Source organism: Lepidochelys olivacea, assembly GCF_965140295.1.
Source record: "Lepidochelys olivacea isolate rLepOli2 genome assembly, chromosome: 5".
NCBI lineage: Eukaryota > Metazoa > Chordata > Testudines > Cheloniidae > Lepidochelys > Lepidochelys olivacea.
The window spans coordinates 136,944,540-136,968,929 of record NC_140415.1 but is presented as its reverse complement, the minus strand read 5'-3'; the positions used below and the strand labels follow the sequence as shown (position 1 = coordinate 136,968,929).

The window sequence follows — 24,390 nt, the reverse complement described above, 5'->3', positions numbered from 1 at the left end:
CCGACAGGGCGAGGGGGCTCTGGGGCTGGCGTCCCTCTCCTGCACCTCCCAACCTCTCCCACTCAGCCCCGCATCCAGCTCCTCTGCCAGAGCCCACAGGGTCGCAGCCCAAGGGGGGCGCTGTGACAGGAGGGCACCAGAGGGCTGTGGTGGCCGGGGCGCACGGTGACCTGAGAGCCCCAGAACAGGGGGGAAGGAACCGGACGTGGCTGGATAGACTCACACTGGTGTGGGGATACCGGGAGGGGGCAATGACATGCGGGCTCCAGAAGGGCAGATTTCTCCCACCCCAATACTGAGCATCACCAATCTTCAAGTGCCCCTCCCCCGGCCCAGAGCAGGGGGTGATTGGGGGAGGGGGCGGTAACACGCTCCAGCGCAATGGAGGGAGCTAGGGTGGGTGGTGATGGTGGAAGGTTGCTCCTGAAATCTCCCCAACCCCCTGCACTAGCATGTCCCTTTGGGCTGAGTAAGAAAAAGGGGGAGCTCCTGAGAGCTGGGGAGAATGGCAGCAGGGGGCTGGGAACTGGGAGGCTTGGGGACCTGTACGGTCAGATGTGGGGGGCCACCTGGGAACTGTGTCGACATGGAGGGGGGCTGGGAGCTCTGGGCATAGGGAGTGCCCCAGAAGGTGTGTGAGCTGGGAGCACAGGGAAAGTCCCCTGGGAGCTGAGGCGACTAGAAGCTGGGGAACTGGATCGGGACCCCAACACTTCCTTGGCTCTCTGCCCTGCAGTTTTAATTCCCAGTCCCTTCCCTTCCCCTCCCCTCCCACCCTGGAAGAGTCTGGCAAATTCCAGCTCCCATTGGCTGTCCATATTCATCTTCCATTGGGCCCATGGAAAGAGGAGCAGCAGGGCTGGGACAATCTGGGGTGGTGCGGGGAGGGGAAGGAGAGTGTGGCGGGTTCACTTGTAGAGCCCCCCCTTGGGACTGTCACTTGATGTCCTGAGATACCATGGAGCCTAACCCTTCTGCCAGCCTGGGCACCCCTTGACTCTGCCTTGCTGAGCCAGACCCTGCAGGCCCCCTCCAGCACAGACCCAGAGATAGGGCCACACCCTCTGCCGAATACACACACGGAGATTCCCTCAGCCCTGGGGCAGCTCAGTTAACAGGATCTTGCCCCAGCACCCAGTGCACAGCCTTCCTGGGAGCCTGAACCCCAGATAAACTCGTCTCACCCTGTATAAGTTGTACATAGTGAGAGTTCATATCATTCGCCCTCTTTCTCCTTGTAAAGAGAGATATGCACAGACTATTCTCCCCCCAGGGAACAATTACTTACACTGGTTTTATTAATGAACAAAAGTGATTTTATTAAGTACAAAAGGTAGGATTTCAGTGATTATAAGAGATAACAGACAGAACAAAGTATGTTACTAAGTAAAATAAAACAAAACGCAAGGCTAAGCTTAATACACTAAGAAACTAGTTACATGTCATATCTCACCCTCAAAGATGTTCCAATAAGCTTTTTTTCACAGACTAGACTCATTTCTAGTCTGGGCCCAATCCTTCCCCCTGTTTAGTTTATGTTAGTTCCAGCAGACATCCTGAATGGTGAGCAGGGACTTTCTCCTGACTGGCCGCAGCTTCTCTCCTGTTTCACCCCCTTATATAAATTTGGCAAAAGGCAGGAGTCCTTTATTTCAGCTTGACCGTCCCAGTTCCTTATGGAAAAGTACCTGGTTTACGATGGATTCCAGTAACAGGTGACATGGTCACATGTCCCTGTGAGACCCCAGTCTCCATACTTTATGGGCTAGCCCACACATCCGCAGGAAGACTTACAGGAAAACAAAACCATTCACAACTAGTTCTAGTTAAATGGAGCCATCCAGTTCCTGAAATACCATTAATGGCCCTCCCTTCTTATGACTACATTAGTAATACAAGTTTATACCAAATATTTCTAACTTCAGACATAGAAATGATACATGCATACAAATAGGATGAGCACATTCAGTTGATTATAACTTTTTCAGTGTTACAAGAGACAGTTTGCATAAAGCATATTCCAGTTATGTCATATTCAGAAGCATATTTCCATAAAGAATACGGAGTGCAACGTCACAGGGAGACCCAGCTCGCAGTGGCAGAGTGCAGGGGCAGAACTTGGGGCCAGGCTGGGAGGGACACCTTGTGGGTGGGGAGCAGGGGGGCTCTACTCTGGAGCAGGGAAGCAGACCCTCTTGGCACGCCAGGCTGCAGCCCGCAGGCAGCCTCTGCACCACGGCGCCCCCTGGCTACAGCACTCTAGACAGGGGACCACACTGCCCTGCCCTAAGACTGGCCCTGGCCACATACTTCTTCATGCCGAGGGGAACTCTCGTGTCAGGACTCCACCCCTGCAGCTCTGGGGTGATCGCTGCACAGTTCTCTAGGAACCTACACTTCAACCTCCCCACGTTCTGTTCCCACTGCCGTTCCTCCCAGCTCTGCAGCACTCTCCTGCCCCACCAGCCCATGCTAGTTGGCCAAGCCCAGACATGGCACTCCACCCAGGGAAGCCACTCCGGGAAAATGTCATGCAGAGGTAACTGCCCAATTTCCTCCTCCTCCTCCAGCCATACATGCAGGGCATCACTGTGGGTGTCTCCCAACCCGTCCAAAGCTGTCTGGCTGTGTGACTGCCATGACACGTGGAGCAGCCTGTTTGTATCAATGATTGTGGGGATCGCACCATTCAGGGGTGTTTCCTTCATAGTGCCTGGCAGCAATCTAAGTTCCCTCTAAGCCGCGCAGCTGTGCAGCAGGCTATCAAGGCCATGCAGGTGGGGAGAGGTGCCTCTCCCTTGGCCCCGTGCTGCTGCACAGAGAGGGCTGGGGGGACTCCTCACTCCCTGCTTCAGCCTGTACCCCCTCATCCCTGGCCCCACCTCAAAGCCTGCACCCCTAGGAGGAGCCCTCGCTCCCTGCACTCCAACCCTCTGCCCCAATCCTGAGGCCCCTCCTGCACCCCAAACCCTTCAGCCCCGACCTCAACCCAGAGAACGCACCCCCAGCTAGAGCTCTCACCCCCAACACTCCAACCCTCTGCCCCAGCCCTCAACCCCCCATACTCTGAACACCTCGGCCCCACCCCTACCACACATCACCTCCTTATTGGTGCACATAACATTTATTCCGCATATGGATGTAAAAAATTAGAGGGAACATTGCATAAGCAAAGTCATCTAGCTAAACTGGTGGTTCTCAACCTATTTACCATTGTGGGCCACAATGCAGCTTTCTCTGTGTTATGTGGGCTGCATCCACACAACATCTATACTACCTGAATGCCCCTCAGGATGTCACATGAGTCACAGCTGTGGGCTGATTGGGCTGCAAGTGGCCCATGGGTTCAGAACCACTGAGCTAAACCTTCTCAATCCGTGAATTCATGGTACCTGCAGGGAATAAACAGCAGAGCCCTGCTAGACTCTATAATTTAAAAGAAACACGTAAAGAGACTTTCCTGAAGGTCCTATCTCACCCCATGAAGGCCCATTCTCACATTCTTCTCCTTTGCAGATGAATGAATCTGAGAATCTCAGACCCATGTTATTCCTCCTCCTGCACAGCAGGAAAGTCACAAATAAATAGTCATCCCAAGGCCAAGCTCAGGACATTGCATTTCAAACCTCACGGAGACCATTATTGCTCCTGAATGTATCCATTTTTTTAAATAACGTACTATCAAGTAGAAATGAAAAGTTGGACCCTCTCCCTATGCTGGAAGATAGGGATAGGGTCCAGAGTGACCTAGACAAATTGGAGGTTTGGGCCAAAAGAAATCTGATGAGGTTCAACAAGAACAAGTGCAGAGTCCTGTACTTAGGACGAAAGAATCCCATGCACTGCTACAGGCTGGCGACCGACTGGCTAAGCAGCAGTTCTGCACAAAGGGACCTGGGGATTACAGTGGACGAGAAGCTGGAATTGAGTCAACAGCGTGTCCTTGTTGCCACAAAGGCTACCAGCATACTGGGCTGAATTAGTAGGAGCACTGCCAGCAGGTCGAGGGAAGTGATTATTCCTCTCTATTCGGCACTGGTGAGACCACACCTGGAGTATTGAGTCCAATTTTGGTCCGTCCCCCCCACTACAGAAAGGATTTGGACAAATTGGAGAGAGTCCAACGGAGGGCAACAAAAATTATTAGGGGGCTGGGGCACATGATTTATGAGGAGAGGCTGAGGGATCTGGGCTTATTTAGTCTGCAGAGGAGAAGAATGCGGGAGGATTTGATAGTAGCCTTCAACTACCTGAAGAGGATGGAGCTCAGCTGTTTTTAGTGGCTGCACATGAGAGAACATGGAGTAATGGTCTCAAGTTGCAGTGGTGGGAGGTCTAGGTTGGATATCAGGAAACACTATTTCAGCATGAGGGTGGTGAAGCACTGGAATGGGTTCCTTAGGGAGGTGGTGGAATCTCCTTCCTTTAAGGTTCTTAAGGCCCGGCTTGACAAAGCCCTGGCTGGGATGATTTAGTTGGGGTTGGTCTTGCTTTGAGCAGAGGGTTGGAGTCTAAGTTCCCTCTCAGCCGCATGGTCACGCAGCAGCTATAAAGGGACACGCAGCAGGGGCCTGGAGAGAGGGAGGTGAGAGGGGAGCCAGTTGGGGCTTGAAGGGCTGCTGCAGGCCTCTCTCCCGGCCCCAGAGCTCACTGCTGCCGGCAGGGGGAGAGAGGCCCCTTCCCCCAGAGATCCATGTTGCCAGCGCCTGGCAGGGAGAGAGGCCCCTTCCCCTGGAGCTCCATGTTGCCAGCGCCTGGCAGGGAGAGAGGCCCCTTCCCCTGGAGCTCCATGTTGCCAGCGCCTGGCAGGGAGAGACAGGCCCCTTCCCTCAGACCTCGTTGCTGCCAGCGATGACGGAGAGGCCTCTTCCCCTGGAGCACCATGCTGCTGGCGGGGAGAGGGCTTGGGGGAGTCCTCTGGCCTTAGCCCCAATGCAGCCTGTCTGCACCCAGGGCCAGATTAACTCTTCTGGGGTCCCAGAGCTATTAGATTTTGTGGGCCTCCTAGGCTCCAGGGTATGGTGAAAAATACAGGGTTCAGAGTGAAGGAGGGGGCTGCAGGTGGTGAGGGGGCTGACTGGGGGTGCGGGCGCTGGGATACGGCTGGCGATGAGGGGGCTGGAATGCAGGAGGGGGCTCAGGGCAGGAGGCTGGGGTGGGGTTATTAACACTTAGGAAACTAAAAAAACAAACAAGTAGAAAACATCCACTTTGACAATTTAAGACCATAAAATGGAAGAGAAGAACTAGCAATATGTAAATAAGAAATTTGATTTAAATTTTCAAAAAAATCCTACATTTAAATGTCATAATTTAAATAAAAATTTTAAAGTTGTGATTTTTATCCACCCTAAGAAGAGGAGCTCCCAAAGGGTGCTGATGAAAATGTGGACAGGTAGGAGAAACACCAAAACAAAACCAAGAACTGTTCTTTACCTTGTGTTTTCAAACGAGAAAGTGACATCACACAAGGCAACCGAATTAAGAGAAAATTACTCTTCCCTTTTGTTGAAAGCAACCTGAGCAGAAAGAGTAGGTGAAAGACAGACTGCAAGGGATAGAGAAGTTGGGAAAGTAAATGGTAAAAGCCAACTGGTCCCAATACAACAGTCTCTTTGATCCTATATAAAACGTATAAATTTTCAATTCACGTACACTTGTGCTTTAATGCAATTTCTATACAAATAGGGTCTGAAAGCAAGACAATTTAACTCACATTTTGAAACTGGGGCTGAACAGTTTATAGTTTCTGGTAAATCTTATTTGGCTGGTGTAGTTATATATTTTTGTTATAGCCAGAGCCTTCACCTCACATCAACCCTCTGCCCCAGCCCTGAGCCCCCCTCCTGCACCCTGAATCCCTCATCCCCAGCCCTACCCCAGAGCCCTCGCTCCCAGCCAGAGCCCTCACCCCCACACTCCAACCCTCTGCCCTAGCCTGGAGTCCCTTCCCACACACCAAATAAACCCCTCAGGCCCACCCCATTAATTTTGAAAAGTGCACCCATAGATGCCGACTCTCTGTGCGATCCGGGGCTGAAGCACCCACGGGGAAAAATTGGTGGGTGCAGAGCACCCATCTGCAGCTCCCCAACCTGCCCCTTCCCCAGCTCCAGTCCCCCCGCCCCCCCCCAGCCTCCGCCTCCTCCCCTGAGAGGGCCACCGCATCCTGCTCCTCCCCACACCCTCCCAGTGCTTGCGCTGGGAACCAGCTGTTTCGCGGCGCAAGCGCTGGGAGGAAGGAGGAGGAACGTGGTGTGCTTGGGGAAGAGGCAAGGCCAGGACAGGGATTTGGGGAGGGATCCAATAGGGGCAGGGAGGGGGCAGAGCGCGTGAGCACCCACCAGTGCCAACGAAAGTTGGCGCCTGTGTGTGCACCAATATGGAGGTGATCTGTCACACATCACTTCCATGTTGGTGTCACAAAACAAGATTCATTCTGCACATGAGTGCGGAAAATTAGAGGGAACACTGGAACTTGGACTAGATACCTCCTGAGGTCTCTTCAGCCCTAAGCCTCGATGAGTGTGTGATGCTAAATTACAGAGAATAAGACTGTAGCTGCATGGCAGCAGAATTCTGTTCTGTGTGGATGCTTACACCAGGCTCATCCCCACAGTATGTGAGCACCTTTCAGTAGTGCAGTAAGCAGCCTTCTGTCATATGTTCATTCTCTCATCATTTCCTGGGGGAGAAGTTGTACAGTGAAGAGTTCTGTTATGGTAGCTTTTGTTTGTGGCAGTAAGTATATGTGTTGATATATATTTATACTACAGAAGGCAAAGTCAAAGAAATGTGGCTTACATCAGGAGCAGAAGGTGGTCAGGTTGGTGATGGTCTTTAGCTCCTGGGGGAGTTCATTCCACTGTCTGAGTCTTTCCATCAAGGCAGTTTTGTCTCCGCACAAATAAACTTTACCCTTATTTTGGACAGTTTCAATGTCCTAGAGATGCAAAGTTGCTGTCTATGGTCTTCTTCACAGAGCTTTAGGAAGTGTTTTAAATAAACCAGGCCCAGGCCATGGAGCACCTTGAAGATAAGGACCAAGATCTTGAACACAATTTGGTATTTGGTGGGCAGGCCATGCAGGGAGTGGAAGACAGGCGTGATATGCTCACAGGAGCTTGTGTTGCAGAGAAGATGCACTGCAGCATTCTGCACTAGCTGAAGATCCCCCCACACCGATGGTTTCATGGCCAGGCAGATCACATTGCTGCAGCCCTACTGAGGAGTGACAAAGCTGTAAGTAACTGGATTTTTGTCTGCCAGGAAGGAACAGCATCTCCTAGCCAAGGGGAGATGATAGAGACCATTGCAGATCCTGCTATGTGAGAGCTTAGCATCAATGAGGAATCCAACCTGCTCCTAGACTATGGCCTGAACTGACAAATTGTGGGGAATTAACTTAAATGCAGAAGTTGATCAGACGATGTTCAGAGCATCTTGAAAAATCATAATCAAATCCCATCACAATATGGGAAGTTTATCCCAGCCTCTTGCTCTAGCCGACTCTGTTCCAGGAATGTGATTTTATTCTCTGCTTTATAACCATTGCATATCCCCATTACACAGCCACTCCAGCCTCGCCGGACGCTCTGAGGTTCATGGGAATTGGCAAAGACGTTATTCACTTGGCCCTTCCCTAGTCAGGGCACTTCAAAGATTTCTTGTTTGTGTGGATTCTCTGATGTTTAGAAAGGTGTGAGCTACACCGGTATGTTTTCCCACACGTCAGGCATTTATAGGGTTTCTCTCCTGTGTGAGTTCTCTGATGTGTATTAAGGTCTGGGCGCCTCCTGAAGCTTTTCCCACAATCACAGCATTTGAAGGGCTTCTCTCCTGTGTGTATCTTCCGATGACCGTTAAAGGTCGTGATGTTACTGAAGCTTTTCCCGCACTCAGGACATTTATAAGGTTTCTCTCCAGTGTGTTTTCTCTGATGTGTGGTAAAAGCTGAACTGTATCGGAAGCTTTTCCCACAGGTCAGACATGTATAGGGTTTTTCTCCTGTGTGGATTCTCTGGTGTTGATTTAAAAGTGATTTATCACTGAAGCTTTTCCCACAGGTCAGGCATTTATAGGGCTTTTCTCCTGTGTGGATTCTCTGGTGTCTAACAAGTTGTGAGGGCTGAACAAAGCTGATCCCACACTTGGGGCATGTATAGGGCTTCTCTCCTGTGTGGATTCTCTGATGGATAATGAGTCCAGCAGTGTCAGAGAAGTGTTTCCCACAGTCAGGGCATCCATAGGGTCTCTCTCCCATGTGCATTCTCTGATGTGAAACAAGGTGGTAGCCCTCTCTGAAGCTTTTCCCGCACTCGGTGCATTTGAAGGGCTTCTCTCCTGTGTGCATCTTCCGATGCCTGTTAAAGTTTCCGCTGCCACTGAATGTTTTTTGACACTCAGGACATTTATAAGGTTTCTCTCCAGTGTGTTTTCTCTGATGCGTAGCAAGGACTGAACTGTATCGGAAGCTTTTCCCACAGATCAGACATGTATAGGGTGTTTCTCCGGTGTGGATTCTCTGATGGTTAATGAGCGTAGTACTCTGAGAGAAGCTTTTCCCGCACTCAGCACATCTGTAGGGTTTTTTCCCCATGTGGACTGTCTGCGGAGTAATATGGGCTGAACTCCCAGGGAAGCTTTTCCCAGAGTCACCAAACTTATTGGGTCTGTCTCCAGTGGGGATTGTCAGCTGAGCAGTTTCTTTGATTTTTCCAACTCCTCTGCTCCGGTGAGCTGGTTCACCCTGTCTCGGCCTTGGCTCTTTTCCCTGTTGCCTCTGTGGCCTGGGCTGAGTCTTAATGTTTTTCCCATCCGTGGTCACTGGGAAATATTCACCTTGGATCTTCCCAAACTGTCCTGTGTGGTTCCACCGTCTCAGGACTCCCAGCTGAGGGTCTCCTCCTCGGTCTCACTCACCGTCCCATCACCTGCGGGGACAGAGAGAGAATCCCGTTTGGAGTCACCCACTGAGATGCAGAAAAAAGGGGACATCACAAAGGGGAGTAGGAAAGGAGAAACAAACCAAACAACTGCCCCCAAATCCTTTCCCAGAGGAGAGAAAGAAGGGAACCAATTCTGCCACCTCATTCCCATCTGAATATGGAGGAGAGGGTTTGTTTCTGTGTTTGAAAGAACCCAATGCACCGCTACAGACTAGGGACCGAATGGCTCGGCAGCAGTTCTGCGGAAAAGGACCTAGGGGTGACAGTGGATGAGAAGCTGGATATGAGTCAGCTGTGTGCCCTTGTTGCCAAGAAGGCCAATGGCATTTTGGGATGTATAAGTAGGGGCATAGCCAGCAGATCGAGGGACGTGATCGTTCCCCTCTATTCGACATTGGTGAGGCCTCATCTGGAATACTGTGTCCAGTTTTGGGCCCCACACTTCAAGAAGGATGTGGATAAATTGGAGAGAGTCCAGCGAAGGGCAACAAAAATGATTAGGGGACTGGAACACATGAGTTATGAGGAGAGGCTGAGGGAACTGGGATTGTTTAGCCTGCAGAAGAGAAGAATGAGGGGGGATTTGATAGCTGCTTTCAACTACCTGAAAGGGGGTTCCAAAGAGGATGGATCTAGACTGTTCTCAGGGGTAGCAGATGACAGAACGAGGAGTAATGGTCTCAAGTTGCAGTGGGGGAGGTTTAGATTGGATATTAGGAGAAACTTTTTCACTAAGAGGGTGGTGAAACACTGGAATGCGTTACCTAGGGAGGTGGTAGAATCTCCTTCCTTAGAGGTTTTTAAGGTCAGGCTTGACAAAGCCCTGGCTGGGATGATTTAACTGGGAATTGGTCCTGCTTCGAGCAGGGGGTTGGACTAGATGACCTTCTGGGGTCCCTTCCAACCCTGATATTCTATGATTCTACATAGGTTTCAGAGTAGCAGCCATGTTAGTCTGTATTCGCAAAAAGAAAAGGAGTACTTGTGGCATCTTAGAGACTAACCAATTTATTTGAGCATAAGCTTTCGTGAGCTACAGCTCACTTCATCGGATGCATTTTCCAATGAATGCATCCGATGAAGTGAGCTCTAGCTCACAAAAGCTTATGGTCAAATAAATTGGTTAGTCTCTAAGGTGCCACAAGTACTCCTTTTCTTTTTGTTTCTACATAGGCACACAGAACCGGTGAAAACTCAGGAGTGGCATTTGTCATGAGAATGTAAAAAGGTTTCTGAGCCACTTTTGCCAATTCCTTACTTCTGTGGGCATCTGTCAGTATCTCTGTTTCCTCCTCTCCCTGGAGATTGGAGACCCACAGCTTCTCCCTTCACTTGAGCCAGGAGATCATGTCAGGTCTGGAAATTGGAACTCCTACTTGGGGTCAAGCAAACAAATGAGCATCAAGTTAGGGCCCAACATTCAGTTATCTCAGTAAGTGGCCTGAGTTTCAAAAATGCTGAGCCTGCAACAATGGGGTTTGGTTCCGAGTGTCCAGAGCTATCGATAACCAGGCCACTTATTCCGCTGCTTCAATATGGATTTAGGAATGTACTTTTAGGGTCTTGTAATTAAAGTTCCAGGGTTTGGTCATTTGATTATAGAACAGACTCTGCCCCGTCACCAGGAATAAATCTGTGAGACATTTATGAACCTGGCCAGAAACACTGATTTAATAAAGTCAATGAGACCACTCAGATGGCTAAAGAAAGGAAGTGTTTGGCAAAATCAGATCCTAAGTCAACAAAAAGAAAAGGAGTACTTGTGGCACCTTAGAGACTAACCAATTTATTTGAGCATAAGCTTTCGTAAGCTATAGCTCACTTCATCGGATGCATAAAGTGGAAAGTACAGTGAGGAGATTTTATATACACACAGACCATGAAAAAATATACATTGTAAGGAGAGTGATCACTTAAGATGAGCTATGACCAGCAGGAGAGTGGGGTGGAGGGAGAGAAAACCTTTTGAAGTGATAATCAAGGTGGGCCATTTCCAGCACATTTCCAGGAGTTAACAAGAACATCTGAGGAACTCAATGACTCAACCACTCCCAGTCTCTATTCAAGCCTAAGTTAATTCCAATTCAGCAGTCTCTCATTGGAGTCTGTTTTCAAAGTTTTTTTGTTGAAGGATAGTCACTTTGAGGTCAGAAATCGAGTGATCAGAGAGATTGAAGTGTTCTCTGAGAGACTGGGAGTGGCTAAGTCATTATGCAAGGTAACCTATTTCCCCCTGTTTTTTCCTACACCGTCCCCGTCCCGTCCCGTCCCCCCCCTTGTTCCTCAGACGTTCTTGTTAAACCCTGGATTTGTGCTGGAAATGGCCCACCTTGATTATCATACACATTGTAAGGAGACTGATCACTTTAGATAAGCTATTACCAGCAGGAGAGTGGGGTGGGGGGAGAGAAAACCTTTTGAAGTGATAGACACTCATTTTTTATGGTCTGTGGGTATAAAAACATCCTCACTGCATTTTCAACTTTTATGCATCCGATGAAGTGAGCTGTAGCTCACGAAAGCTTATGCTCAAATAAATTGGTTAGTCTCCAAGGTGCCACAAGTCCTCCTTTTCTTTTTGCGAATACAGACTAACACGGCTGCTACTCTGAAACCTAGTTTATGAATGTTATAATTTTTGACATCTGATTTGTGTCCATTTATTCTTTTAAGTAGAGACTGTCCAGTTTGTCCAATGTACATGGCAGGGGGGCATTGCTGGCACATGATGGCATATATCACATTGGTGGATGTGCAGGTGAACGAGCCTCTGATAGTGTGGCTGATGTGATTAGGCCCTGGTGTCCCCTGAATAGATATGTGGACACAGTTGGCAACAGGCTTTGTTCCAAGGATAGGATCCTGGGTTAGTGGTTCTGTTGTGTGGTGTGTGGTTGCTGGTGAGTATTTGCTTCAGGTTGTGGGGCTGTCTGTAGGCAAGCACTGGCCTGTCTCCCAAGATTTGTGAGAGTGATGGACCGTCCTTCAGGATAGGTTGTAGATCCTTGATAATGCGTTGGAGAGGTTTTAGTTGGGGGCTGAAGGAATATTTCCAACACACCTCTGAACAACATACTAATCCACAGAGACCTTCCTACCAACACTACAAAAAGAAGGATTCTGCGTGGACTCCTACTGAAGGTCGAAACAGCAGACTGGACTTCTACAAAGAGTGCTTCCACCGACGTGTACGGGCTGAAATTGTGGAAAAGCAGCATCACTTGCCCCATAACCTCAGCCGTGCAGAACACAATGCCATCCTCAGCCTCAGAAACAACTCTGACATCATAATCAAAAAGACTGACAAAGGAGGTGCTGTTGTCATCATGAATAGGTCAGAATATGAACAAGAGGCTGCTTAGCAGCTCTCCAACACCACTTTCTACAAGCCATTACCCTCTGATCCCACTGAGGGTTACCAAAAGAAACTACACCATCTGCTCAAGAAACACCTTGAAGCAACACAGGAGCAAATCCGCACAGACACACTCCTAGAACCCCGATCAGAGGTATTCTATCTGCTACCCAAGATCCATAAACCTGGAAATCCTGGGCGCCCCATCATCTCAGACATTGGCACCCTGACAGCAGGATTGTCTGGCTATGTAGACTCCCTCCTCAGGCCCTACGCTACCAGCACTCGCAGCTATCTTCGAGACACCACTGACTTCCTGGGGAAACTACAATCCATCGGTGACCTTCCTGAAAACACCATCCTGCCCACTATGGATGTAGAAGCCCTCTACACCAACATTCCACACACAGATGGACTACAAGCCATCAGGAACACTATCCCCAATAATGTCACGGCAAACCTGGTGGTTGAACTTTGTGACTTTGTCCTCACCCATAACTATTTCACATTTGGGGACAATGTATACCTTCAAATCAGCGGCACTGCTATGGGTACCCGCATGGCCCCACAGTATGCCAACATTTTTATGGCTGACTTAGAACAACGCTTCCTCAGCTCTCGTCCCCTAATGCCCCTACTCTACTTGGGCTATATTGATGACATCTTCATCATCTGGACCCATGGAAAAGAAGCCCTTGAGGAATTCCACCATGATTTCAACAATTTCCATCCCACCACCAACCTCAGCCTGGTCCAGTCCACACAAGAGATCCACTTCCTGGACACTACAGTGCTAATAAGCGATGGTCACATAAACACTATCCTATACCGGAAACCTACTGACCGCTATTCCTACCTACATGCCTCTAGCTTTCACCCAGACCACACCACACGATCCACTGTCTACAGCCAAGCTGTAGATGAATCCGATGAAGTGAGCTGTAGCTCACGAAAGCTCATGCTCAAATAAAATGGTTAGTCTCTAAGGTGCCACAAGTACTCCTTTTCTTTTAGCCAAGCTCTGCGATACAACTGCATTTGCTCCAACCCCTCAGGCAGAGACAAACACCTACAAGATCCCTATCAAGCATTCTTACAACTACAATACCCACCTGCTGAAGTGAAGAAACAGATTGACAGAGCCAGAAGAGTACCCAGAAGTCACCTACTACAGGACAGGCCCAACAAAGAAAATAACAGAACGCCACTAGCCGTCACCTTCAGCCCCCAACTAAAACCTCTCCAATGCATTATCAAGGATCTACAACCTATCCTGAAGGACGGTCCATCACTCTCACAAATCTTGGGAGACAGGCCAGTCCTTGCCTACAGACAGCCCCCCAACCTGAAGCAAATACTCACCAGCAACCACACACCACACAACAGAACCACTGACCCAGGAACCTATCCTTGCAACAAAGCCCATTGCCAACTGTGTCCACATATCTATTCAGGGGACACCATCACAGGGCCTAATCACATCAGCCACACTATCAGAGGCTCGTTCACCTGCACATCTACCAATGTGATATATGCCATCATGTGCCAGCAATGCCCCTCTGCCATGTACATTGGACAAACTGGACAGTCTCTACGTAAAAGAATAAATGGACACAAATCAGATGTCAAGAATTATAACATTCATAAACCAGTCGGAGAACACTTCGATCTCTCTGGTCACTCGATTTCTGACCTCAGAGTGACTATCCTTCAACAAAAAAACTTCGAAAACAGACTCCAAGGAGAGACTGCTGAATTGGAATTAATTTGCAAATTGGATACAATTAACTTAGGCTTGAATAGAGACTGGGAGTGGTTGAGTCATTATACTAAGCGAAACTATTTCCCCTTGTTTATTCCCTCTCCCCCCCCCCCCCCCCGTTCCTCAGATGTTCTTGTTAACTTCTGGAAATGTGCTGGAAATGGCCGACCTTGATTATCACTTCAAAAGTTTTTCTCTCCCTCCACCCCACTCTCCTGCTGGTAATATCTCATCTTAAGTGATCACTCTCCTTACAATGTATATTTTTTCATGGTCTGTGTGTATATAAAATCTCCTCACTGTACTTTCCGCTTTATGCATCCGATGAAGTGAGCTGTAGCTCACGAAAGCTTATGCTCAAATAAATTGGTTAGTCTCTAAGGTGCCACAAGTCCTCCTGTTTTTGCAAATACAGACTAACATGGCTGCTACTCTGAAATAAGTCAACAAACAAAACTTATCAAATGGAAGAAGAAATCAGTGTGTGTGCAGAATGGAGTTATTCAACCCTCAGAAAACACACACATCACAGGTCATTTTTAACCAGAGCTGAGAGACGAGCATGTCTGACCTAGTAATTCTCTCTGTGTCAAATGTGAAGTTACCAGCCTAAATCCTTCTGCTACCGAATTAGTTCAAAAGTTGATAACACTTTTTCACTCTGGACAGAGACTTTCTACCCTGTAGATGAACATAGGCACTGCCAGGCTGGCTCAGACGCAAGGTCAATCTGGTAATTTCAGCACTTTATAAAGAACTGAAAAGAATGAAATTGTGCAGCCAAAGAGCAGAATCATAGAAGCATAGAATATCAGGGTTGGAAGGGACCCCAGAAGGTCATCTAGTCCAACCCCCTGCTCAAAGCAGGACCAATTCCCAGTTAAATCATCCCAGCCAGGGCTTTGTCAAGCCTGACCTTAAAAACCTCAAAGGAAGGAGATTCCACCACCTCCCTAGGTAACGCATTCCAGTGTTTCACCACCCTCATAGTGAAAAAGTTTTTCCTAATATCCAATCTAAACCTCCCCCACTGCAACTTGAGACCATTACTCCTCGTTCTGTCATCTGCTACCATTGAGAACAGTCTAGAGCCATCCTCTTTGGAAACCCCTTTCAGGTAGTTGAAAGCAGCTATCAAATCCCCCCTCATTCTTCTCTTCTGCAGACTAAACAATCCCAACTCCCTCAGCCTCTCCTCGTAAGTCATGTGTTCTAGACCCCTAATCATTTTTGTTGCCCTTCGCTGGACTCTCTCCAATCTATCCACATCCTTCTTGTAGTGTGGGGCCCAAAACTGGACACAGTACTCAAGATGAGGCCTCACCAATGTCGAACAGAGGGGAACGATCACGTCCCTCGATCTGCTCGCTATGCCCCTACTTATACATCCAAAAATGCCATTGGCCTTCTTGGCAACAAGGGCACACTGCTGACTCATATCCAGCTTCTCATCCACTGTCACCCCTAGGTTCTTTTCCGCAGAACTGCTGCCTAGCCATTCGGCCCCAGAATTGGGGGAGCCACTCTGGGGGACCCCCCCAACCCTGTCCCCAGGGCAGCGCATCCCCCCAGCAGCACGGGCACCAGACAGAGACAGGAACTGGCTTTTCCTCTCCCTGCCCCTCCTCTGCTCCCCAGGAGGGTCACTGCCCCAGGGTGGAGGGTTGCAGGAATGGGGCTGGGCAAGGCTGGGAACTGGGAACCCCCCTGCCCTCCCCCCATTGCTCCTGCTGCCCCTGCCAGTCTCTGCCCCAGCTCCCTCATGCCCCCTCGGGCTGGGAGACTCAAGACCTGGCCCAGTCCGGGGCGGTGGCTCTCCCGGGGCTGGCTTGGCTCCTGCAGGCGCTGGGGGGCAAGGCCGGCTCTAGGATTTTTGCCGCCCCAAGCAAAAAAATTGTTGGCCACCCCTGCTTTGTTTCGTGCCCCCCCCCCGCCCCCACCTTAACAGCTGTTTGGCGTGCGGCAAACCTGGAAGGGAGGGGGGAGAAGCGGAGTGGCGGCGGTGCGCTCAGGGGAGCAGGCGGAGGCGGGGCGGAGGGGGCACATTTCGAGGGGCGGCATGGCCGGCGCCGGAATGCCGCCCCTCGAAATGTGCCGCCCCGAGCACCTGCTTGTTTTGCTGGTGCCTAGAGCCAGCCCTGCTCGCTGCTGTAGACATAGATGACCTGATCGTCCACGTGCCCAACACGGCTGTACCAGGGCAGCCCCGGGCCGGGCTCCGACAGCACTGTCTGGAATGCGCGCCTGGAGTGCAGGCCTGGTGGGAAAGACTGGGGGCAGGGAGGTCAGACCCAACCAGACCCTGCCAGGGAGTCCCTGGCAATACACACGAGGTGGCGCCAGCCCTCAGGAGCGCTCCTGTGGGAGGGAGACCTGGGAAAGGACTCACAGATCAGCCTGACCAGGGAGAAAGAGGGATTGAGGTAGGAGGAGAAGGGAGGCAAGGCTGGAGGGGGGGCATGAGGGAGAGAGGGGAGGGGGGCTGGAGCTTGTGAGGAGTAGGGGAGCAGACAGGGAGAGTGTACTGTGGGCACAGGGGGGCTGAAGGGGAGTATGAAGAAGGAAAGGGGGCCCAGGAGGAAGAGCAGAGCTGGAGGGGGGTGTGAGGAGCAGGAGTGGGAGGGTGGAGCAGGAGAAGGGCTGGGGCTGTAGAAGATGCAGAAGCTGAAGCAAGGGATACAAGGGGAGGGCAGGGGGGATGTGTCCAAGCTGCAGGTGGGAGCGAGGGCCTGCGCTATGCACACAATTTACCATAATTTATTAAGAACATAAGAACGGCCATAGTGGGTCAGACCAAAGGTCCATCTAGCTCAGTCTCCTGTCTTCTGACATTGGCCTATGCCAGGTGCCCCAGAAGGAATGAACAGAACAGGCAAACATCAAGTGATCATCCCCTGTCGTCCACTCCCAGCTTATGGCAAACAGAGGCTAGGGACACCATCCCTGCACATCCTAATAGCCATTGATGGACCTGTCCTCCATGAACTTATCTAGTTCTTTTTTGAACCCTGTTATACTCTTGGCCTTTACAACATCCTCTGGCAAGGAGTTCCACAGGTTGACTGTGCATTGTATGAAGAAATACTTCCTTTTATTTGTTTTAAACCTGGTGCCTATTAATTTCATCTGGTGACCCCTAGTTCTTGTGTTATGTTAAGGGGGTAAATAACACTTCCTTATTCACTTTCTCCACAACCGTCATGACTTTATCGACCCCAATCAGAGCCCCCTTAGTCGCCTCTTTTCCAAGCTGAAAAGTTCCAGTCTTATTAATCTCTCCTCCTGTGGAAGCTGTTCTATACCCCATATCATGTTTGTTGCCCTTTTTGGTACCTTTTCCAGTTCCAATAGATATTTTCCTGATTGGGTGACCACATCTGCACAGAGCATCCACGATGTGGGCATCCGATGGATTTATACAGAGGTAATATGGTATTTTCTTATTATCTATCCCTTTCCTAATGATTCCCAACATTCTGTTTGCTTTTGTGACTGCCACAGCACATTGAATGGATGTTTTCAGAGAACTATCCACAATGATTCCAAGATCTCTTTCTTGAGTGGTACCAGCTAATTTAGATCCCATCATTTGATATGTATAGTTGAGATTATGTTTTCCAATGTGCATTACTTTGCATTTATCCCACTGATTTTCACCTGCCATTTTGTTGCTCAGTCACCAAGTTTTGTGAGATCCCTTTGTAACTCTTTGCGGTCTGCTTTGGACTTCGGTGCAGCCACAGCGTGAATAAGTTATGTCCCCTGTAGGGACCAGGCCCCCTCTTGTGCCAGTCACTGCACGGGCTCTTCCTCCATGGAGCTCACAAGCTGATCACCCATCCCTATAGTCGGGTTCACCCCACAGATCCACAGGCAGAATCAGGGCCAAAGCAGGGGGTGGGGAAGGGCGATAGCTCCCAGACAAATGGCCTGGTGCTTCAGTGACTGAACCCCTGATCCCTTCACACCGGTGAGCATCCCACTGACGTCAGACACTGCTCAGGGGAATTATACACTGCCACTCTGATCCCCACAACTGGTTCTCCCTTCCAGCCTCACACACTCATCCTCGGTAACTTCAGCTTCCAAAGCGATGGCCTATCCGACCCTCTGCTCCCCGTCTCCTCACCCTCCCCTCTGCATTCACCCAGCAGCCCTGGGTCAGCTCTCCCACTTTCCAAAAGGGCCATGCACTGGACTTGGGTTCATCAGGCCCTGCTCTCTGAGCTCTCCAGTGCTGATTCCCCTTCTCCAGCTATCACTGGGTCTCTCTCAGCATCACTCATCAGCTACATCTCCCCATATTTTATAATGAATATTGTGTGTGCCTCAGTTTCCCCTATGAGCTGCATGATTAACAGGTGGGGGAAAGGATTAATTGCTCGGCAAAGATCCAGGTGTGACTGATGCCTCACTAACTGGGGTGTGGGTCCCATGCTGATGGGGAGTCCCAGAAGACAACTGCCCAGACATTTGGCACCTAGCAACTAATGACCATGGATGACCCATCCTCTGCAGGAAGCCAGCCAGCGGTGACCAGATGGAAAACAAAGAGCTGAGGATGAGGCCAGGTGACAATGTTTGGCAGGAACAAGAACAAAAGACTAAGGAGGAGCCCCTGGGGGCTAAGTGTGGGCTGTTGGAGGGAGGAGAAGCTTCTGGACTGGGACAAAAGAGAAAGTTCTGGATTCTGGAGAGACCCAGATAGACTTTGCTGTAACTTTCCATTCTCTAATGGAAAGCCTGCTGAGAGTCTTTAGGTTAAGTTTAGAGAAGAGAGCGACAAGGGTGATGTCGTGGTGGGTGTGTGCTATGGACAAGTGGTTCTCAAAGCCAGTCCACCACTTGTTCAGAGAAAGCCCCTGGCGGGCCGGGCTGATTTGTTTACCTGCCGCGTCCGCAGATTCGGCCAATCGTTGCTCCCACTGGCCGCAGTTTGCTGCTCCAGGCCAATGGGGGCTGCGGGAAACGGTGCGGGCAGAGGGATGTGCTGGCCACCCTTCCCGCAGCCCAGGAGGATGAGGTAGACAACTAACAAGTTTCCAGATCACAGGCCCTGGTTCTCATGAGAGATTTCAGTCACCCTGACATCTGCTGGGAGATCAATACAGCAGTGCACAGACAATCCAGGAAGTTTCTGAAGAGTGTTGAGGACAACTTCCTGGTACAAGTGCTGTAGGAACCAACCAGGGGCCATGCTCCTCTTGACCTGCTCACAAACAGGGAAGAATTCATAGGGGAAGTAGAAGTGGGTGGCAACCTGGGCAGCAGTGACCATGAGATGGTCGAGTTCAGGCTCCTGACAAAAGGAAGAAAGGAAAGCAGCAAAATACGGACCCTGGACTTGAGAAAAGGAGACTTTGACGCCCTCAGAGAACTGATGGGCAGGATCCCCTGAGAGGCTAATACGAGGGGGAAAGGAGTCAAGGAGAGCTGGCTGGCTGTTTGTTCTTATTGAGGGCACAAGAACAAACCAGCCTGATGTGCAGAAAGAATGGCAAAATATGGCAGGTGACCAGCATGGCTTAACAGTGAAAATCTTTGGTGAGTTTAAATACAAAAAGGAAGCTTACAAGAAGTAGAAACTTGGACAGATCACTAAAGAGGAGTATAACAATACTCTCAAGCACGCAGGGATGTAATCAGGAAGGCCAAAGCACAATTGGAGATGCAGCTAGCAGGGAATATGAAGGATAACAAGGAGGGTTTCTTCAAGTATGTTAGCAACAAGAAGAAGGTCAGGGACTGTGTGGGACCCTGACTGAATGGGGGAGGCAACCTAGTGAGAGATGATGAGGAAAAAGCTGGAGTACTCAATGCTTTTTCTGCCTCGGTCTTCACAGACAAGTTCAGCTCCCAGACTGCTGCACTAGGCAGTACTGTATGGGGAGGAGGTGGGCAGCCATCAGTGGTGAAAGAACAGGACTATTTAGAAAAGCTGGACATGCTCAAGTCCATGGAGCTGGATCGAATGCATCCGAGGGTGCTGAGAGAGTTGGCTGATGTGATTGCAGAGTCATTGGCCATTATCTTTGAAAACTAGTGGCCATCAGGGGAGATGCCAGATGACTGGAAAAAGGTAAATACAGTGCCCATCTTTAAAAAAGGGAAGAAAGAGCATATGGGGAACTACAGACCAGTCAGCCTCACTTCAGTCCTCCAGGACTCCATTTTGAAGCACTTGGAGGAGAGGAAGGTGATCAGGAACAGTCAACATGGATTCACCAAGGGCAAGACATGCCTGACCAACCTGATTGCCTTCTATGATGAGATAACTGGCTCTGTGGATATGGGGAAAGCGGTGGATGTGATCTATCTTGACTTTAGCAAACCTTTTGATACGGTCTCCCACAGTATTCTTGCCAGCAAGTTTAAAAAGTATGGATTGGATGAATGGACTATAAGGTGGATAGAAAGCTGGCTAGATTGTCAGGCTCAATGGGTAGTGATCAATGGCTCAGTGTCTAGCTGGCAGCCGGTATTAAGCAGAGTGCCCCCGGGGTCGGTTTTGTTCAACATCTTTATTAACAATCTGGATGATGGGATGAATTGTACCCTCAGAAAGTTTGCGGATGACACTAAGATAGGGAGAGATAGATATGCTGGAGGGTAGGGAAAGGATACAGAGTGACCTAGGCACATTGGAGGATTGGGCCAAAAGAAATCTGATGAGGTTCAACAAGGACAAGTGCAGGGTCCTGCACTTAGGACAGAAGAATCCCAAGCACTACTAAAGGCTGGGGACCGACTGGCTAAGCAGCAGTTCTGCAGAAAAGGACCTGGGGATTACAGTGGACGAGAAGCTGGGTATGAGTCAACAGTGTGCCCTTGTTGCCAAGAAGGCTACCAGCATACTGGGCTGCATTAGTAGGAGCATTGCCAGCAGATCGAGGGAAGAGATTATTCCCCTCTATTCGGCACTGGTAAGACCACATCTGGAGTACTGTGGCCAGTTTTGGTCCCCCCCACTGCAGAAAGGATGTGGACAAACTGCAAAGAGTCCAGTGGAGGGCACTGAAAATGATTAGGGGGCTCAGGCACATGACTTACGAGGAGAGGCTGAGGGAACTGGGCTTATTTAGTGTGCAGAGGAGACGAGTAAGGGAGGATTTGATAGCAGCCTTCAAATACCGGAAGGGGGGTTCCAAAAAGGATGGAGCTCAGCTGTACTCAGTGGTGGCAGATGAAAGAACAAGGAGCAGTGGTCTCAAGTTGCAATGGGGGAGGTCTAGGCTGGATATTAGAAAACACTATTTCACTAGGAGGGTGGTGAGGCACTGAAACGGGTCACCTAGGGAGGTGGAGGAATCTCCATCCTTAGAGGTTTTTAAGGCCTGGCTTGACAAAGCCTTGCCTGGGATGATTTAGTTGCGGTTTGTCCTGCTTTGAGCAGGGGGTCGGACTAGATGACCTCCTGAGGTCTCTTCCAACCCTAATCTTCTATGATTCTGTGACCCTATAAGGCCAGGCTGCACTGGGGCCTAACCCTGTTTAGGTCAAACAGGTCTATTAGGTCAAACCAAGCCTATTACTGACGTGACACAAGGGCACCAATGCTCCTTAAACCACTTCAAGCAAACCCCAACCCCACCCCACAGCCTCACCCAGCTCAATACAGGCTGCTGAGCTTCCCAGGGTCTGAGCTGCTGCCTCATAGGAAACAAGGAAGATTCAAGTCCATGCCTGGAAAAGCAGGATGTGCCTTCCCCTCTCCTAACCCCACCCTGTTGGGATCCGGAAACTCTTTATTCGGCAGCTACAGGAGATCCTAACAGCACAAATGCAGTAGCTGTTCTGCAACAGGAGCTCATGCCCAAACTAAGACCTGATTAATGCACAGATCTAGGGGCTCCAAACTCTCCCCGCCTTGGGGCGCCAACACACGGCCAGAGACAGAGCGGGGGTTAACATCTCCTCCCTAGGATGACACCTCGAAAGATTTATTTGAGCATAAGCTTTCGTGAGCTACAGCTCACTTCATTGGATGCTGTAGCTCACAAAAGCTTATGCTCTAATAAATTTGTTAGTCTCTAAGGTGCCACAAGTCCTCCTTTCCTGTTTGCGGATACAGACTAACACGGCTGCTACTCTGAAACCTCTAAAGATGTGCTTCCACTACAGATATGACCCATTGCCATTGCTGACTGTGGGTGTGACTAGACTGGTGCTCACACAAGTTAGCCGTAGGTAGCCAAGGACAAGCCACGCTCCGGAGTTCCAGGCACTGGGGTTAAACCCAGTGTGAAGACCGTCTGGGAGCCATTAAAGGTCGGAGAGATCCAAGAAGCCTTTTTCCTTCATTTAAACCTGGTCTATCTGGGGGGTTAATTTACTCCCTCCACTAACCCTCAGCCCGGCTCTGCCCACAGGGCTCGGGTCTGAGAGCCCCGCCGGCCCGGAGACGCGGCAGGGACCCAACGCCTGGGCAGCGCCTGGCCCCGGGGACTCCCCGCAGCCCGGGAGCCTCACGGGGCCGCGAGGGGCTTGTCGGCAGGTGCAGCACCCATGGGTGCCGGTCCAAGCGGGGCCGCACCCCCGGCTGGGGGCGGTCGGTGTTGGATGCCGGGGTCACCGCTCGGGTCAGGGGCGCTCAGCCCCCCACGGCACATTGTCCCCGCAGCCCCCGGCAGCGCCGGGCACAAGGGGGCCAGGACCCCCCCCCTCCCCGGTCACTATAGCAACGTCACCGATCCCTGTCAGCGACCGCTCAGTGCCGGGGGGGGGGACGCGGGGGGGTCTCCCAACACCTCTGAACGCAGAGCCCAGAACTGCCCCCCCGGCCCGGCTGCCCCCCCCGACACCCAGCTCCCCCCTCCCGGCCCGGCTGCCCCCCCCCAACACCCAGCTCCCCCCTCCCCGGCCCGGCTGCCCCCCCCCCGACACCCAGCTCCCCCCTCCCCGGCCCGGCTGCCCCCCCCGACACCCAGCTCCCCCCTCCCCGCCCCCCCGGCCCGGCTGCCCCCCCCGACACCCAGCTCCCCCCTCCCCGCCCCACCGGCCCGGCTGCCCTCCCCTGCCCCGGCTGCCCCCCTCCCCGCACCCCCCCGGCCCGGCTGCCCCCCCCCCCAACACCCAGCTCCCCCCTCCCCCGGCCCGGGGTCTCTCCGACACTCACGGGAGCGCCCCCCTGCAGCGCACCAGGACTCGGCCCAGGGACCCGCCCGCTCCCGAGGGAACCGCCCCGCGCCAGGGATTGGCTGGGGGAGGGAACATCCCGCCAATAGCGACTCACAGGCCCGCCTGCGTCACCGGTCGCTGGGCAGAACGCGGCGGGGCAGGACAGTCTGAGGCGGGGAGTTGGGCGCTGCGGGGACCGGGGCAGCGATTCGCTCCGCCCGGCCCGGCCCTGCCTCCCCGGAGCCCGCTGGTCCCTGTGCCGGGTCTGTATCGATGTATTGCCCTGTTTAAAAACTATGGGTAAAAGGCAGCCATTGTTGAACCTACGTAGGGACACCCCCTGGGTGTCAACTCCATTGCATTAACCAGGGGCGGTGATTATTTTCATCAAGATCCAGATTTCTTGGTCAAGGTCTAGTCAAGGTCTGGGCTCCAGAGAAAAGAATGCACGAATGATAATGAGATGTGTATAAAGATGTTGCAGTCACAATGGGCGTAACGATGATGATTGAGTTGTGTTTATTCCTTAGATCTGCTGCCACTGCCTTTCCCTTTAGGCTTGTAGTTTCCCAAGGGTAAAAGTAACCATCTGTTGAGATACAAGGGCGTCTCTGTGTTCATTCCTGCGAGCTACACAGGGGTTTGATGTTGCTGCTTTCAATCCTCTGGCTCTGCCGGGAGAAGGAGCAATTCAGGCCGTCACTGAGCTGAGGGAGGGAGATGATTTTCTGACAGGGAGGGACGCCTCCTCCTAAAGGTGCTTGGCAGGCAGCCCTCCTTCCCAGGTCCGTCCCGACAACACCCAGTTGAAAAGGGACCCTCCCCAGCCCTCCTCAGCGCGGTGACAATGAGCGATTGAGTGAGCATGGGGGAGAGGGAGCGACGGAGGGGAGGGAGATGGCGTGAGCGGGCTGGGACCTCGGCAAGGGGGCGGGGCAAGGGTGTTCAGTTTTGTTGGGTCAGAAAGTTGGCAACCCTAGATCCAGGGGCAACAACTCCAACCTCCACAGAGGCTGGGCAGGGGCAGGACATCAGCTTGGAGGGGAGGGGTGGGTGGGGCAGTGACATCACAAAGGCCTTTTGCAGGAACTCAGCCCATTGGGCAAAGGTGGTGGGGAGGGGGTGACCTCACAGAGAGACCCCGACATCAGCCGGGCAGGGCCGAGGTGCAGGTGGGCCAGGGCAGTCTCTGAGACCCCCCCGGCTTT

The 24,390-nt window shown here is 51.3% G+C and overlaps 1 protein-coding gene across 4 annotated transcripts; it reads right to left on the bottom strand.

Annotated features, from left to right (window-relative positions):
* Nucleotides 1-6,140: 6,140 nt before the first annotated feature.
* LOC311520443 (uncharacterized protein) lies at nucleotides 6,141-23,249 on the bottom strand. 4 transcript variants are annotated; one of them, XM_084627892.1, is made up of 3 exons: nucleotides 23,181-23,222; nucleotides 10,207-10,320; nucleotides 6,141-8,933 (listed from the first exon to the last, which is right to left on the bottom strand). In XM_084627892.1, the coding sequence occupies exon 3, from the start codon at nucleotides 8,597-8,599 to the stop codon at nucleotides 7,643-7,645; it is 957 nt and encodes a 318-aa protein (XP_084484018.1). In that variant the 5' UTR covers nucleotides 8,600-8,933; nucleotides 10,207-10,320; nucleotides 23,181-23,222; the 3' UTR covers nucleotides 6,141-7,642. The 4 variants fall into 4 exon arrangements, with proteins under 4 accessions (XP_084484018.1, XP_084484019.1, XP_084484016.1 ...); XM_084627893.1 differs by lacking the exon at nucleotides 23,181-23,222 and adding an exon at nucleotides 22,238-22,743 and having other exon boundaries at nucleotides 10,207-10,323; XM_084627890.1 differs by lacking the exon at nucleotides 10,207-10,320 and having other exon boundaries at nucleotides 23,181-23,249.
* Nucleotides 23,250-24,390: the final 1,141 nt, after the last annotated feature.